General features: G+C 39.5%; 1 protein-coding gene across 19 annotated transcripts in view; it reads right to left on the bottom strand.

Moving 5' to 3' along the window:
- The window catches only part of SEMA4D (semaphorin 4D), a 159989-nt gene that overhangs the window by 13605 nt on the left and 131024 nt on the right, over positions 1-15360 (bottom strand). For 9 of the 19 annotated variants that reach the window (XM_005307643.5, XM_042854589.2, XM_005307645.4 and 6 more), the window contains 3 exons: positions 11897-12069; positions 11488-11531; positions 5927-10051 (listed from right to left, as the gene is read on the bottom strand). In XM_005307643.5, the coding sequence (XP_005307700.2) occupies positions 9129-10051; positions 11488-11531; positions 11897-12069 (1140 nt within the window). In that variant the 3' untranslated portion in view covers positions 5927-9128. Of the gene's footprint in view, positions 1-2501; positions 2626-5270; positions 5436-5926; positions 10052-11487; positions 11532-11896; positions 12070-15360 lie in introns of those variants that run through there. The other 10 variants (XR_010588854.1, XM_005307647.5, XM_065550391.1 and 7 more) reach the window with 4 other exon arrangements.

The raw sequence follows: 15360 nt of genomic DNA, 5'->3' as shown, positions 1-15360 counted from the left end.
TGCATCAATGTACAGCAACTGTCAGTCTAACAAGGGAGCTGTTTTCTGTTTGTTCAGATCTTACCATTATCACCAAGAATTTAAAAACATTAATTTCAAAGGTTTCCCTGAAGATGCTGTTAACTGACTAGATATATTCCCAGAAAGGGGGAGGGGAAAAGAGGTGTGGAATAATATTGGCACTTAGAATTGGTTTGCATACAAGATAGGTGTGATCGGTCAAAGCAGGGTCACTGGTCTCTGAAATAGGAAGTGCTCAGTTAACATTATAATGAGCCAATAACAACTGTAGGCTCTCAACAAATTTGAGACATAAACCAACAAAAGCAAAGACATTCTTAGTCTAGTTTAACGGAACTACATGCTTTTGAGGCAAGTCTATCTTCAATACGAATTTAGTTGGTTTTGTAAGCTTGAGTGACCAGCTTTCAGGCCTTGTCTGTTAATATGTAATAGGGACAGTATTCTTCAGCCTTGCACTTTACCTTTGTTACTAAAAACAAAAAAGAAATAAGGGGACATAGATGTATATGTAAGGCATAAAGGTATCTCAGTAAAGATCAAGCTCCATCAGATTACTATATCCACAGAGGCTGATACTAAATAGTCCTGGGCAGTCAGCTTCAGATTAGAAACAAAAGGTTTAGGGACAACCTAATACAAGAGAGGGGATATAAAACTGGTTAGCAAGTTCAAATTTAGCATCCCCACATGAAGATAAAGATAAACCGAGCATGGATTAATAATGACTGTGCAGATTAAAGTCAAGGGTACGGGCTTTAGCAAAGAAAGAGCACCACATTATTTTATGCTCAAAATTAATTTACTGTCCATAAAAATGTTACAGTAAAACCACAGAGTTACAAACTGCTCTGGAATGGAGGTTGTTTGTAAATCTGAAATATTAGTAACTCTGAACAAAATGTTATAGTTGTACTTTTAAATGTTTACAACTGAACATTGACAACACAGCTTTGAAACTTTACTATGCAGAAGCAAAATGCTACTTTTAACCATCTTAATTTAAATGAAACAAGCACAGAAACAGTTTCCTTACCTTGTCAACTCTGTTTTTTAAACTTTCGCTTTATATTTAACACTGTGCTGTACTGTATTAGCGTTTTGTATTTGTCTCTGCTGCTGTCTGATTGCGTACTTCCAGTTCCAAATGAGCTGTGTGGTTGACCAGTCAGTTTGTAACTCTGGTGTTTGTAACTTTGGGGTTCTACTGTATAGACAAAACATTTTAGGAAGTATTCAAATATTTTTTCTAAGTTTTTGGATGACTCTAGAAGACATGGGACTTTTCACCTCTAAGTTAAAAGTTGATTTAGGAACAGCTTGTTCATGAGCCATCTGATGGCTGGTCAGTATTCTCAACCTCTAATCTATCAACCACTACTAGTGGCCTTTCAACTGGTCCACAAAAGTAATCATTAAAAACCATGTACTAATGGGAGGTAAACTCCAGGAATAGCCACTCTCAGAGAAGGAGAAAGCTTGTGTTGAGGTTTATATTGTTTTATTCTTTTGAATTATCAATAAAGTCAAACCTCAGGCATTTGTCTGAACATTAGCTCATGCTTGGCGTGTTGAGGACAGGATAGATATGCATTCTCTCCAGAGTTATGGAGAACACAATCTGAAGTATTCTCAAAATAACTGCAAGGCTTGTAGGGTAACGTTTACACAGACTGAGGCAATGAGCCTCCCTGGCCCAGAGCAATGGGCTTAAGCTAGTGGGACTCATGGTAGTGCTCTAAAAATAGCAGCCTATACAGCTCTCTGAAGTTGCGGGTTGGGCTGGAACTGAGCCTTTGAAGCCCAGGGATAGGGGTGGGCTTCAGAACCCGAGCTACAGCCTGAGACACAACTTCAAAGCACTGTCTAGGCCAGGGGTCGGCAACCTTTCAGAAGTGGTGTGCCGAGTCTTCATTTATTCACTCTGATTTAAGGTTTCGTGTGCCAGTAATACATTTTAACGTTTTTAGAAGGTCTCTTTATAAGTCTATAATATATAAGTAACTATTGTTGTATGTAAAGTAAATAAGGTTTTTAAAATGTTTAAGAAGCTTAATTTAAAATTAAATTAAAATGCAGAGCCCCCCAGAGCGGTGGCCAGGACCCAGGCAGTGTGAGTGCTACTGAAAATTAGCTTGCGTGCCGCAGGTTGCCTACCCCTGGTCTAGGCAACTGGTTTTAGAGTGCTAGCGTGAGCCCAAGTCTGTCGACCTTGGCTGGGAGACTCGTTGCCACGGCCTGCGTACACATACCCTAACAAAGAATACAGAAGTTTAAAACAAGAAGCATAGAAATGTTTGCAAGGATAATTCAGTGAAAGCAATATCTGTCCTGAGAAGCGAGAGAGAATAATTTTCAGAAGTCATTTGTGATTTTAAAGAATTATGGGTCTTTCTTCCCAGTAATATTACAGTTGAGGTTTGATGGGGGGGAAACTATTTGTTTGGGCCATATTGATAAAGTGACCCTCACATAGGGATGTGCCCAATCAGGGCAAAGTAATTAAAGGGCTTATTACCTGATTAACGTATAAATCATGCCTTTAAAATCTGCTTCTGAACTTAGGGAGCATTTATTGTCATTCACATGGGGTTGTCACTCAGGCTGGAGAATTGGGAAAAAATAGTAATGGAACTTCAGAGAAAACATCTAGGGAAGGCAGTTGGAGTCCCCAAAACAATGAAAAGCAATACTATCTGAACCTGAAAGCCAACACCACAAGTTTTTTCCCATTTACCTCTAGACCCACTTAAACCTTCATTGACTCGGACCTGTTTTTATTCTTTTAGTAAAATGGGAACAAACATAATATATAAGTGTAATCACCATTAACAAAAGCAGCTGCATAGCTGGCTAGTTGTACCCTCTAATAGCTCGACCCCATATAGAAATTATTGAGTCTGCTACTGCCTGTGAGCTAATGAGCCCGGTCCTTTAGCTCAAGAAATACAGCCTCATGATTTTACATTCAGCGGTGTCCTGGGTCAGTCCTCAAAAACAACCAAGTATTACAGAAGGAAAAATTACAAAAGAGTGTCCTTTCAATACCATTTCTTAACCTCATAAAAACTTGCGATAATGCCAGCCATCAAGCTCTTGGAGGCTCCTGAAAAACATTGGTTTCCCAGATACGATGTTCAAAACGAGGAAGGAACTCTCTTATGCAGGGGCGGGCAAACTTTTTGGCCTGAGGGCTGCATCGGGTTTTGGAAATTGCATGGAGGGCCAGTTAGGGGAGGGGGTTGTGGCCTGGCCCTCCCCCCCATCCATCCCCCCCCCGGGACTCCTGCCCCATCCACCCCCCCGCTCCCTGTCCCCTGCCCGCCCCCAGAACCCCTGCCCGACTGACCCCTGCCACCCCATCCAACCCCTCCTCTCATTCCTGACTGCCCCCCAGGACCCCTGCCCCCATTCAACCCTCCTGTTCCCCGCCCTCTGACCACCCCGACCCCTATCCACACCTCTGCCCCCCGACAACCACCCTGAACGACCCTGCCCTCTATCCAACCCCCTCCCCCCGCTACCTGCCCCCTTACCGCGCTGCCTGGAGCACCGGTGGCTGGCAATACTACAGCCATGCCGCCCAGCTGGAGCCAGCCACGCCATCACCACCGCGCAGCACAGAGCCGGGCTCTGCAGCTGCGCTGCCCCAGGAGCTCACAGCCCCGCTGCTCAGAGCACTGCGCCGATGGCGCAGTGAGCTGAGGCTGCCAGGAGCTCAGTGGCGGGGCAGGAGGGTCCCGCGAGCCATCGTAGTTTGCCCACCTCTGCTCTTATGGCATGATTGTATGAGTCTGTTCAGAGAGAACATTAGCTAATTCTTCCTGCTATTACAAATCATGTTAAATGTGGAACACATCACTCCATTGTTATCTGGACTTTCTCCAGAAATGTTCAATGAAGCTGTGAAGTAAAGATTAAATTCCATTAAGGTAAATTATATCTACCTCAAACAGGTAGATGTTTTCCCATTAATAAACAACAAACGTCACCAGTGTACATACTGTTCCTGCTTGGTTTTTAAACATCTATTTTAGTCAGCTCATGCTCGAGGGATGGGATAGAATAATACATTTATCTTTATATTCACCCTCCCTTTGTGACTGTTCCTAATGATAAAGGATTAAAACGGGGGAAGTTGGCAGATCACTGTTAGACCATCGACTACATACTATATTTTAACAAATAAATACAAATAATTTCTCCAAACTTAGGCCATAATCCTGCAATTGCAAGTGCAGATCTTAGCATCCACGTGAAGTCCTACTGACGACAATAGGACTCTGCAGCTGTGCAGGAGTGCATGTTGCAGATCCTGATGCAGCATCAGTGGCAGTTAAATTACAAATAATCCATTCAATAGGTTGCTCCTCTCTGGGGCCGGTGTTTGCCTGGAGCAGCTTGCCGTGACACACACTGAATATTGTGGAAACGTTAATCATTTTATGGCAGGGAGTGTGTGGGTGGGTGGGTGGTGGTAGGCTCGACCAGTGAAGGAGAAGGAATTATAATTGTCTCACCTATGAACTTACTTTACTATTTTTAAACAAAATTCTCTGTTGGTAATAGCCAAAACCCTTGTGTCCTGGTCCTGAATTATTCACCAGAACACTCAGAGTCATGTGGCACTTGGCCCCCTCCAGCCAATTCCCCCTCACAGGAGTATAGATTCTTTTTGTTATTAAATTCAATTTATTTTTAGTATGCCCCAAACATTGTTTACAAAGTGCTGCAAATTTCTGCATCAACAGTGAGTAGTTGCATTATAGAGATTATTAGAGGAAGCTGGAGATTTGGCAGGTGGGTGCCCAACTGTTTGGTCTTCTAGGACCCGGGAAAACAGGAGGTTTTGTTCTTTTGTAACCAGCAGGCAGTTTAGGCTTTTGGTAATGGAAAGAAATGCATCCCTTTTCCTTTTGGAGACAGCAGAGGTGACACTAATTTTGGGGTAGGGAGATAGGAATTATTTTCTCACCTCAGCAAAATTTGACAACTAGCTCTCCCCCCTGTACCCACACTGCTGCTAAAATGTTCAGCAGTGACTTTGTTAGCAATTTTTCCATTTAAGGTATATTATAGTAAGGCTTCAGTGTGAATAGGACCTTGAGATGAGTGGGAGAAGTTCATACCTTTTAGAACTATTGCTTCAAGCTGTTTGCAGACTTGGACAGACATCATTTACATTGAATTCACATTCAACAGTTTTCTTCCCAACTTAATTTTTTAAAAATAAAGCATAGATTCTGGAGTGCAGTTATGTGGTAGTTTATGTGGCTGCATTATACATGGATCTCCTGCTTCTTAGAAACTACAGCATTTCTTTCTCCACGGAAGACAGGATACTGGGCTAGATGGACCTTTTGTCTGACCCAGTATGGCCGTTCTTATGTTCATCCATGCCATGTTATTCTTCTCTGTGTAGCAAAACACCACATTTTATATTGCATGTAGTACTGCAGGCAATATGGCTCCTTTATGGTTACTTCTGTCTAAGTAAAGTATCACCAATACTCTCTGCAAGAATGCAAATAGCTCTTAATAGAAAGCTTGTTAGATAACTGGTGCTGCTCAGCAATAAAAGCAGCGTACACAGTTTTCAGAAGGTCCTGCAAAGTTGCGGCCACTGCTTCAGTTCGGTGATTTTGTAATTTTTCAGCAGTGGAACGTGGCCATTCTGCCAGCTGAAGATTCCTAATGTTTCAGAGGAAAGCGAAACAGCTCCAGCCTCCACAAAAAACCCAATAGTTCAATACTCTCTTTTGAACCCCACAGGTGGCTAAGTTGACACCCTGAATAAAAACACATTTCGTTTTCCTATATCCTTGTTATGACATTATCCAGTTCTTTTCAACTATTTGCCTCTACCTTCTGTGAATTCCATAGACTGGCATTAAGAAACAATTCCTTTTGTTTTAAATTTACTGCCAATTTTTGTTTAATTATAATTTATATTTGAGAGAGAGAGAGAGCACATGAAAACAAGTTAGAACAGACATTTCCAAATACCAATTGAAGAGACACTACATTGGTTAAAAAACGATTTCTAAAAATAAACAAGTTTCCTACCTACATTACTAACATCAACTTAGATTATCAAAACAAATAATATTTACACATTTTCTTTTTACTATTTATGCTGTTTGCTCTTTGTATTTCCTCATCTTGGAGAACAACGGTTATTTTTTTTTACTTTTGTTTGTAATAATCTTAAACTTGCTACAATATTTGTATAGCAAACACTGAAAGAAATGTTTGTTAAACAGTTTCCACTAACATATTTTTTAACTTATGGAAAAATGGCCTTCAATTTTGTAAAGGTTTATTTTATAAAACCTAAAATTTTGATCAAATGTGATTTGAAAGTTGTCCATTAAGAAACATGAAACACATGCAGAAGCACAGCAACATGAAAAAAATGCCTTATTTCTAGGGTTAACAGTCTACCAAACACTTTCAAGTCTATTCTTCAAATCAGATAGTAAAAGTGTTTAAGAACATGTTTCATTTCGTTTCACACTCCAAAACCCCAGAAGTAAAATCCTTTTAACTCAAAACAAGACAAATTCTGTACCAGATCCCTGTTAAAAACAAACTCTGAATTTCTGAAAAAATAGCAGCTTTGGCCTCAGAGTTACAGCTTTCCGCTGATAGATACTGTGAAATGAAAGATAGTAAAATAAGAATTTTACCAGATGAAAAAAATATGAAAAGTAATTGGTCATGTCTAGGTAATGTTCAAATCAAATAAATGCAAGCCAGTAAAATTATATAATGAAAAAAAGATCATATAAACCATGAGACTGAAAATGTTTATTCATGTGAGTAAGTTTACATATGTAAAGCCACAGTTCAGCAAACTACTTAAGCACATGAATAATTTAATTAAAGGCAAGGGACTATTACATGCTTAATGATAAGCGCATGCTTAAGTATCTTGCTGAGCTAAGGCTGAAGTATTTATAGTACAGAATTCAGGCCTAATCCTGAAAGATACTAAACACCCTCTGCAGCCACTGATTTCAGGACAGATCCTTAGACTTCTACATCCCGTTTATAAATCAGGACATGGGGACAGATACAAAATATGCAATGAAGGAAGTGTTGGTTTACAGAGGGTCTTCTTACTTACCAGTGGCTTGACAGAAGAGGTGAAAGGTTCCATGGACACTAACATGCTGTGCCTGGTCACTTAGGAAAGGTGGTAACAACATGACCATTACAAGCTCTGTGCTAGACCAAACATCAGGCATGGTATTGGTGGGTGAAGGAGGTGAATCACTTCCCACACAGGACAAAAAGGAGGTACCAGTAGGAGGGAAAGGTATAGAAGATGAGGCTGTGTGACAGAAGAGGACAGAAAAAAGAGGGCACTAAGGAAAAAAGTTTTAAGAAATACATAACACATTGAAGAAATAATGCAAAAAGGACAAATGAGTTTTAGAAGGATGACAAATGAAAATCACTAGATTCCTAGAAATGAACTCTATTCACTCTCTACCCCCTAGGCATTTAAAGCCGAAGAGAAAACCTATGTGAAATTCATTACAGAAGTCTCATTAAAGAAAAGCAAAACTTAAGGCTTTACAATATTTAAAGTGGTTTCACTATGTACATTGGATGAAAATCAAGGATATACTACAACTTATTTTAATATTTATTCTGTTGCTTTTCATATGTACATAATTAAAAATAGAAAAATAAAACCAAACTGAATCTTATAAAATATAAACTGTTTACACTAAGATGATCTAAATTATATTATGTTTGAATGAGAGGTCAACAAAAACAACAACAAAAAAGAAGCCTGGGCATACTGCTATTTACTAGGACAATTCTATTTCTAACAACATTTACAGAAAGACACTGTGGAAGAAACAATTCTTAAAGAACTGTACCGCACAAAAAACTTTTATAGACAAATAGTGCCGCTGTGAACCAGGTTTAGAATGCTTGTACTTTTTCACTTGCAGGCATGATTCATGTGACAATTCAGCTAACCAATTCTTTTGAGCAACTCCAGTTTCAGTCTCCAGTTGCATACGAGATTGGCAGAAGTTAACCAGACATAGTGAAAAATTACAAAGACTTTGTTATTAAAGAGAAGTTCAGTTACTTTTGAGTATAAAAAAAACTGCAATATTGTCTTGTCTAGCTATCAACTGCAGCAAGTTTACCCCATCCATTATTACATCAAATTCTTCTAATAAATTCTGTATTGGTTCCACAGTGCAAAAACCTCTTTGAGTGCCATGGCTAAGTGACAGCTGCTTCCTGTGCCATTTCACTTAAAAAAAAATTAATAATAATCCAGTTTTATATAGCAACAGAATGCGATGGTGTCCATCTTGTTGGTTTTTTTCTAAATCTTACCTATGCTCCTGCAATCCCAAAAAAACATCATCTACTCAATTGACTGTTGTACCTAAATTTCTAGAAAGCAAAAAGATAGCACTTAAAGCAAAGATTATCCCTGAGAATATTACACAAATCAAACCAGCTCTTTCCCAATGTACATTTAATTCTAAAAGGTACACAAACAGCAATTTTTTAAAATTAATTCTTAAACCAATCAAAGCTACCCAACTTGCCAACAGACTCAAAATGTTATACTAAGAATAAGAATTACTAGAAGCAAAGAAATGTCCCAATCCGGACAAAATGCTATAATTTACCAATCTGATAAACTAAACTTCATTTCCAATTTGGAATTAAAATGAAATTAGTTCTTTTTAAATGGCAGCTAAAATATGTGCAGACTGGAAGTATTTTATTTAGCTGATTGCATTAGAGAGTCATTTTTATTCTATGGAAGAAAAGGGATTAAATAAATCAGTAACTGCATTTGCAACGGTTAAAAGTACTCTGAAAAATCCCGGAACAAACATGGTGATCTGCAACTGGCCATTTTTTAAAAACCATGAAATACGATTATTGGATACACCAGAACATCGTTTTCTATTCTAGCAAGATTTGAAATTGGCGCGCTGAATCTTTTAAGCGCACATAACCCTCTATGGCTATGTTGTCACATCCAAAGTATCCGTGCTCAAATAATTAACTGTAAGAACCACAGTTATTTTCATGATTAATGTGGAGGAATTTCTCCTTCAGTCACCCTCTGCATCTGAGTCAGCATATTTTAGTTCACACTTAACATCAAAAGGTTTGTCCTTGACTTCTTTGTGAGCCTGCGAGGAGACATCATCATGTTGAACCTGGCCATTTCCACAATCTGGTTCGGTCTCATATCCAGTGTCATGAGCTGGCTTTGGCTGCTCTCCAGTTTGATTCTGGATACTGCCTTGCTCCACTAGAGTTTCTTTTACACTTTGCTCACAATCAGAAAAATCTGATTTGGGTTTTTTCTTACCAAGTAACATAGCAGAGCGGAATTTTAAACACTGGTCTGGTAAATAGCCTTTGTAACAGTTGTAGGACAACAGACTTAGGAAGAGAACAAAAAAGAACAGAAAGAGAAATATTAAAAGGAAATTATCATTTGACTTTAAGAACATTGTCTTTTCAGGGACTCCATCAGGAACAGAATTGAAGATTTCAGGGTTGGAGGATGCGCTTGCTAGGATGGGGCCGATTGGCTTTGTTATTATCCTTCCTGTTGTTATTGGTATAATCTGGGTGGTCGAAGTTTGAGCAGTAGACCCTTCTGTTGGCACAGTTGACATTTTTGGTACATCGGTATTACCTTCTGTCTGTGCTGCTGGTTGGATTGGACCCACTGTACTAGGCTGGATTTTTTTCAGTTCCAAAACATGTTTAGCCACCACTTGAGAAAATGTCTTATTCTGCACTTTTTCTTCTGACAAACACTGATAAATGCCACTATCTCCTTCTGATAAATTGAAGATGAGCAGTGCTTTCTCCAGAAGACGATACTTGGGGCTCTCAACTTTCAATACATCATCTTTGAATTTCCAAACTACCTGGGCCAGGTTGGATTTTTGAGAACATTTGAGTTCTGCTGTGCTCCCATGCTTGAATGTATGCTGCAGAGAATTCTCTCTTACTTTATCTGGAACATCAAAATAAATTTGAAAAGTATCAGCAATGATTTTTGATTGCATTAATCCCTATAGTTTCATGATTCTGTAGTCATAAAGGAAATATAGTTTACTCCATGAAGTCTACCTCTATTCCTCAGTTTGAAACAGGATTACATCACCACCAACTAGGTACTTTTTAGTTCGCGCCAGCAGGACAGTTAGAGCGCAATACTTCAGCGTGCTCTCCAGGTCACACCCCCATAGTCCAGACTGTGGTGATGGGTAGACAAGCCCCTAGGCCATGAAGACATTCAAAATCTGAACAAACCAGCAAACAACAGCTATGCCTGAAATACTGAAGATACTGAGGGATATAAAACCTCAGGCTTTAGGATTTACACTAACTTCTTAACAATTAAGAATTAGGATTAGGCCTTTACGGGGTAGATTATCCCACATCTGCCTATTAAGGAGTGTCTTGCACCTTCCTTTGAAGGACCTGATGCTAGCCACTTTTAGAGACTGTCAGGATATTGGCCTAGGTGGACCACAGGTCTAATCCCATATGGTAATTGTTATGTGTAAGTAGTACATTTTTGAGTACATAAATATTGTAAGCATCTAAAAGAAATCTATACATATGATATTGATATTACTCAGAAATACCACTTCTCAGTTGTAACACTAACCCCCCCACACACCAAAACAAAACAAAAAACAATTAAAAAAACAACTAACAAACACAAAACATACAGCATGATAAAACTAATTAATTAGCAAGCAGCATTCTTATAGTGGTCCATACAGTGCTTGATTTAATAATACACATGTTAACGTAAACCCTGTGAAAGCCTCATCTACTATAATGTAAGTCTCTTGGAATCCTATTTCTCCCCAAGGATTCCTTGATGTGGTGACAGCAGCGACACACATTAGAAAAAAAGAAAAGCTGTGATTATCTGAGCTTTCGATACACTGGAGCACCATTTCAACTACTCTAGCTATCTGCTCAGTGGGATTCAGAACCTTTCTCCCAATCAGAAATAAATTTATCTGAAGATCATTTCCTTTGCTCTAACCATAATAATCAGGTATTTCTTAACTGCCATTAGAATTCCCAAGTGACCTAATAAGTACCAAGAATGCAATTAAGGACTCTAATGTAATTCCTTATGGCAAACATCATTCTCATTCATAAGCAGCAGCTGCAGTGGCCCAGGTTCATTTTATTGTTTATTACACTGAATGTAACACTATGCAATGTATGTCTATCAATACAGACATTCTAAGATAATACATATACTGTACAGATGCTCAAATACAATATATAAAACTTAAGTTTAAACACATGAAATGGGAATGCACATTGAGAAATAAAAATATAAAACACTTGAATAAACATGACAATTTAAATGCATTGCATATTTATTTATTTTTTATCTCTTTTATAAAAAACAAAACTTACCAGGGCAGGAAGAAGCATCACCACCTATGTTCTGAATCCAATCCCTATACAAATGAATCAAGCATTAAAAGTTGTAATCATATATTCCTCACCACCACCCCATGATTAAAAGGAGCAGGATAATGATGATGCTTAAATTTTGCATACAATCACAATATCTTGGTAGTCAGCTAATAGGAAAGTCAGTGTTTAAAGATATATTAATGGTCCATGTACACACTGTAAGTAAATTGTTACAGTGTGCTTCTTGTTCATTAATGTCAACTGGACTTTTTAAAATAAAAACAATTATAAATGATAAATAAGGTAACAAATGTAAAAATATTACATAATTTTGTCAGGGAATATTTACACGACAAATGTAGAATTTCTTATTGCTAATCACAGGAGAGACAACAGGTGCTATTACCTTTCAATTTCATCTTCTTTAAGAATATTAATACAGGAGGCTTCATGTGACTTCCAAGCACAGTAGGGATCTCTAGCTAGAACACAGTCAACGCAAGTGCTGTACTTGTCACAGAATGCAACGGGAGACTGAACCACACCAGAATTGGAACCTGCATAGAGATACCTTTTGCCCTGTGTATGTAACAGAGAGAGACCGTCCACAATCACCCTTTGGAAATCATGTAACAAACATATTACATTCATTAATTAACCACATTCTTAGGACTTGCAGGCAGAGAACAAGGACAGCCAAGAAAATGATGGATAGACCATCTACGGGAGGACAGAGTGAATCTGGGGCAAGCATTGGACCAACAAGCCTGGAAAATACTGATGCAGTGACCAAGCCCAGTTAGCTGAGAAAAGGGGAGGAAGGGGCAGAAGAAGAAAATTAGGACTTGATAGGGCATATTTTAAAATACAGATATATAATAGTAGAGGACTGGTGGGAGATGAGGGAAGGAGTACTTTGTTTTGAATAGTATTTTAAAAAGGCAAGGAAGTTGTCTCAGCGTGAGGGTGTCGATTAGATGATCCCTCAAGGTCCCTGGCAGCCCTACATTTCTATAATTCTATGATCTTGACAGTGTTCAATGACTGGAAAAATGAGGGGAAATTGTGAGAGTTATGAGAGCTTGTAATAGGAGTAAATATTCAACTTTAACCCTAAGAGTTATCCATAGATTTAGAGCTGGGGAAACAACAGATTTTTCGATTCACTGGCAATTCCAAAATAAAAAAATTTGTTTCAAGTCAAACACTACATTTTCTTTTGACAAAACTGAAATGTTTTATTTAAATTTCAACCATTTTAAAATGTTTTTGATTTTTTAAGAAAATTTTAAAACACTTTGAACCAAAAAAAAATATCAAGAAGTTTTGTTTCAAAAAGGTCAAAACAAAATGTTCACATTTTTTTCAGAATATTTGAAGGTTTGGTAAAACGGACATGCATTAGCAGTATTGTTGAATCTGCATTTCTGAAAAAAGTTTCAGATGAAAAATTTCACTCAGGGCTGTGCATGCAAAGCCCATGCTGCTGAGGACTCCAAAAAATGGGAATGGAGGGTTGGTCGTGGGATCCACACTGATGATAACATTGCAAAGACTCACAGTTACTACAGGGTAAGGTAATTGTTGTCTCTTCTGAGTGTGTCACAGTGTGAATCCCACTGCAGGTGACTGGCAAGCAGTATCCTTCCTGGATGGTGGGAGTGAGGAGTTTCAGTTGCATTAGACAAATAACGGAAGTACCACTTTCCTGAACTTGGCATCAGACATGGTTGCTGTGTCACAGACATAATGTTTAACAAAGATCAGTGGGTTGCTCCACGTTGCTGCCCTGCAGTTCTCAGATACAAACACATTCCTAAAGCAGGTCAAAGATACTACATGTGCACTGGCGGAGCATGCCTTGATATTCGGAAGGAGAGACTCAGCAGGTATCTGACAGCAGGTAGAAATGCACTGTGATCCACTTAGAGAATGTCTGTGATGAAATGGCTTGGCCTTTTGATGGGCTGGATATGGTCACAAGGAGGCAGGGAGACCAGCCTAAAAGGCTGATTAAGCTCTGTTAGGGTAATATAACAAGGCTCTTGAAATGTCCAACATATGTAGCTTCTTCTCTCCTGGGGCTGAATGAGGTTTCAGGAAAGACTGGCAGGTTAATTGACTACTTTAGGTGAAATTATGAGACCACATAGGGATGAAGTTAGGATGTGGTCTCAGAACTGTCCCTATGAAAAGAGGCATTCCTTCCTGTTCTGCAGAATGCCACAGTGCAGATCCTGATGGATAACACATCTGTAATGCACTACATAAATAAGCACACAGGTGCTTGTTCATCCCCTCTCTGCCAGCAGGCCAGCAGACTGTAGACTCGGTGTCATCACCATGAGGTAACCCCACTGGCTCTGCACCTTTCAGGAGTCAATAACAGTCTGGCAGACTTCTTAAGCAGACGTATACTGACATGGGCACGAATGGGCACTGCAGAATTCCATCACAGAACTGATATTTTACCATTGGAGGACTTCTACAATAGATCTGTTCATCACAGAGAACACCACCAAATGTTTTAATTTCTGCTCTAGAGGGGGCATGAGACTGACCACCTTATCAGACACCTTCTGCTACAGTGGTCTCCAGGCCTCCTATATGCCTTTCCCCCAATTCTCCTGATCTTGAGGGTAATATCTAAGGCTACTCCAGACAGGCTATGTTGATTGTGATAGCTCCCTACCAGCCTGACCGTTTGGATGTTGGCTGGCTGAGTACTACCCACAGGGACCATTCTCGATAGATCTGAGAAATTCTTATGCTGCCCAGGAAGCCATCTGCTAGGAAGACTTACTCCTCCAAATGGAAATGGTTCTCCATATGGGCACTCCAACATAATATAGACCTAATAGAGACCCCCACATCGAAGATCCTCAAGTATGTGCAGCATTTGAAGCATGCTAGATTGGCATTTAGTTCTCTCAAAGTCCACCTTCCTGCCATATTGGCATGTCACCATTCTGATTCAGTCATATTTGGTCTCACATCTGATGGTATCAAGGTTCCTCAGAGGCCTCCTGATACTTACCCACTTGTCTCCTATGTGGAATCTCAACATCATCCTCCTGAAATCCGTGAAGCCTCTGTTTGATAGATCACCTTACTCTCAAGATTGCCTTTTTCTGGTGGCTATCCTCTCAGCTTGAAAGGTTAGCAAGCTCCAAGCCCTTATGACTAGACCTCCTTACAATGGTCTTAGGCTCTAGGACGTTCATACGTACATTCCAATAGTTCTGAGACCATATCCTCTGCATCTGCAGATGGTTCTGGTGGGTTCCCCAATCCATCCCCAAGGTGCCTGTGATGAGTGTCATAATCAAGAAGGGGGCAAAGAGGGGCAACCCCTTTTGTATATTTCCTGGGCCCAGCTACCAAGTGAGTAGAGTGAGGCTGTGATTCTCTTGATCATATGGTACTTAGACAGAGAGTACACTAATCTCAGCCATAGCTATAAGGGTCGCAGGTAAAGTCTGGCAATTGGCATCACTTACATACATGCCAATATGTGACCTTGTAGCCCCAGACATATCCAACATCACTGCTGGATTTGATTTTACATTATTTGCCATTGACTGGAGAGACTGCAACCTGTTCATTGTCTGGGAGAAAGGGCAATCCTGGCCAGCCTGGAAATTGTCAATATGTTGAATATATACAATTCTTCTTATATGACAGATGTCTCCTCTCTAGCAGCTCTACAACTCTCCTAAATTCTTGAAACAACTTTAAACCATCCAGCACTGACACCAGTACAGAGGACACTACCTTGTTGGGTGATAAAGAGAGATTTTTTGGTGGTTGAGTGGGGCCAGAGCAGCAACAACCTCCTGCGTCCAGTTCTTGGTAGCCCTCTCTCTCCAG

Source organism: Chrysemys picta, chromosome 6, assembly GCF_011386835.1.
Source record: "Chrysemys picta bellii isolate R12L10 chromosome 6, ASM1138683v2, whole genome shotgun sequence".
NCBI lineage: Eukaryota > Metazoa > Chordata > Testudines > Emydidae > Chrysemys > Chrysemys picta.
The sequence above is the reverse complement of the archived record's forward strand: the minus strand, read 5'-3'. Positions and strand labels throughout refer to the sequence as shown.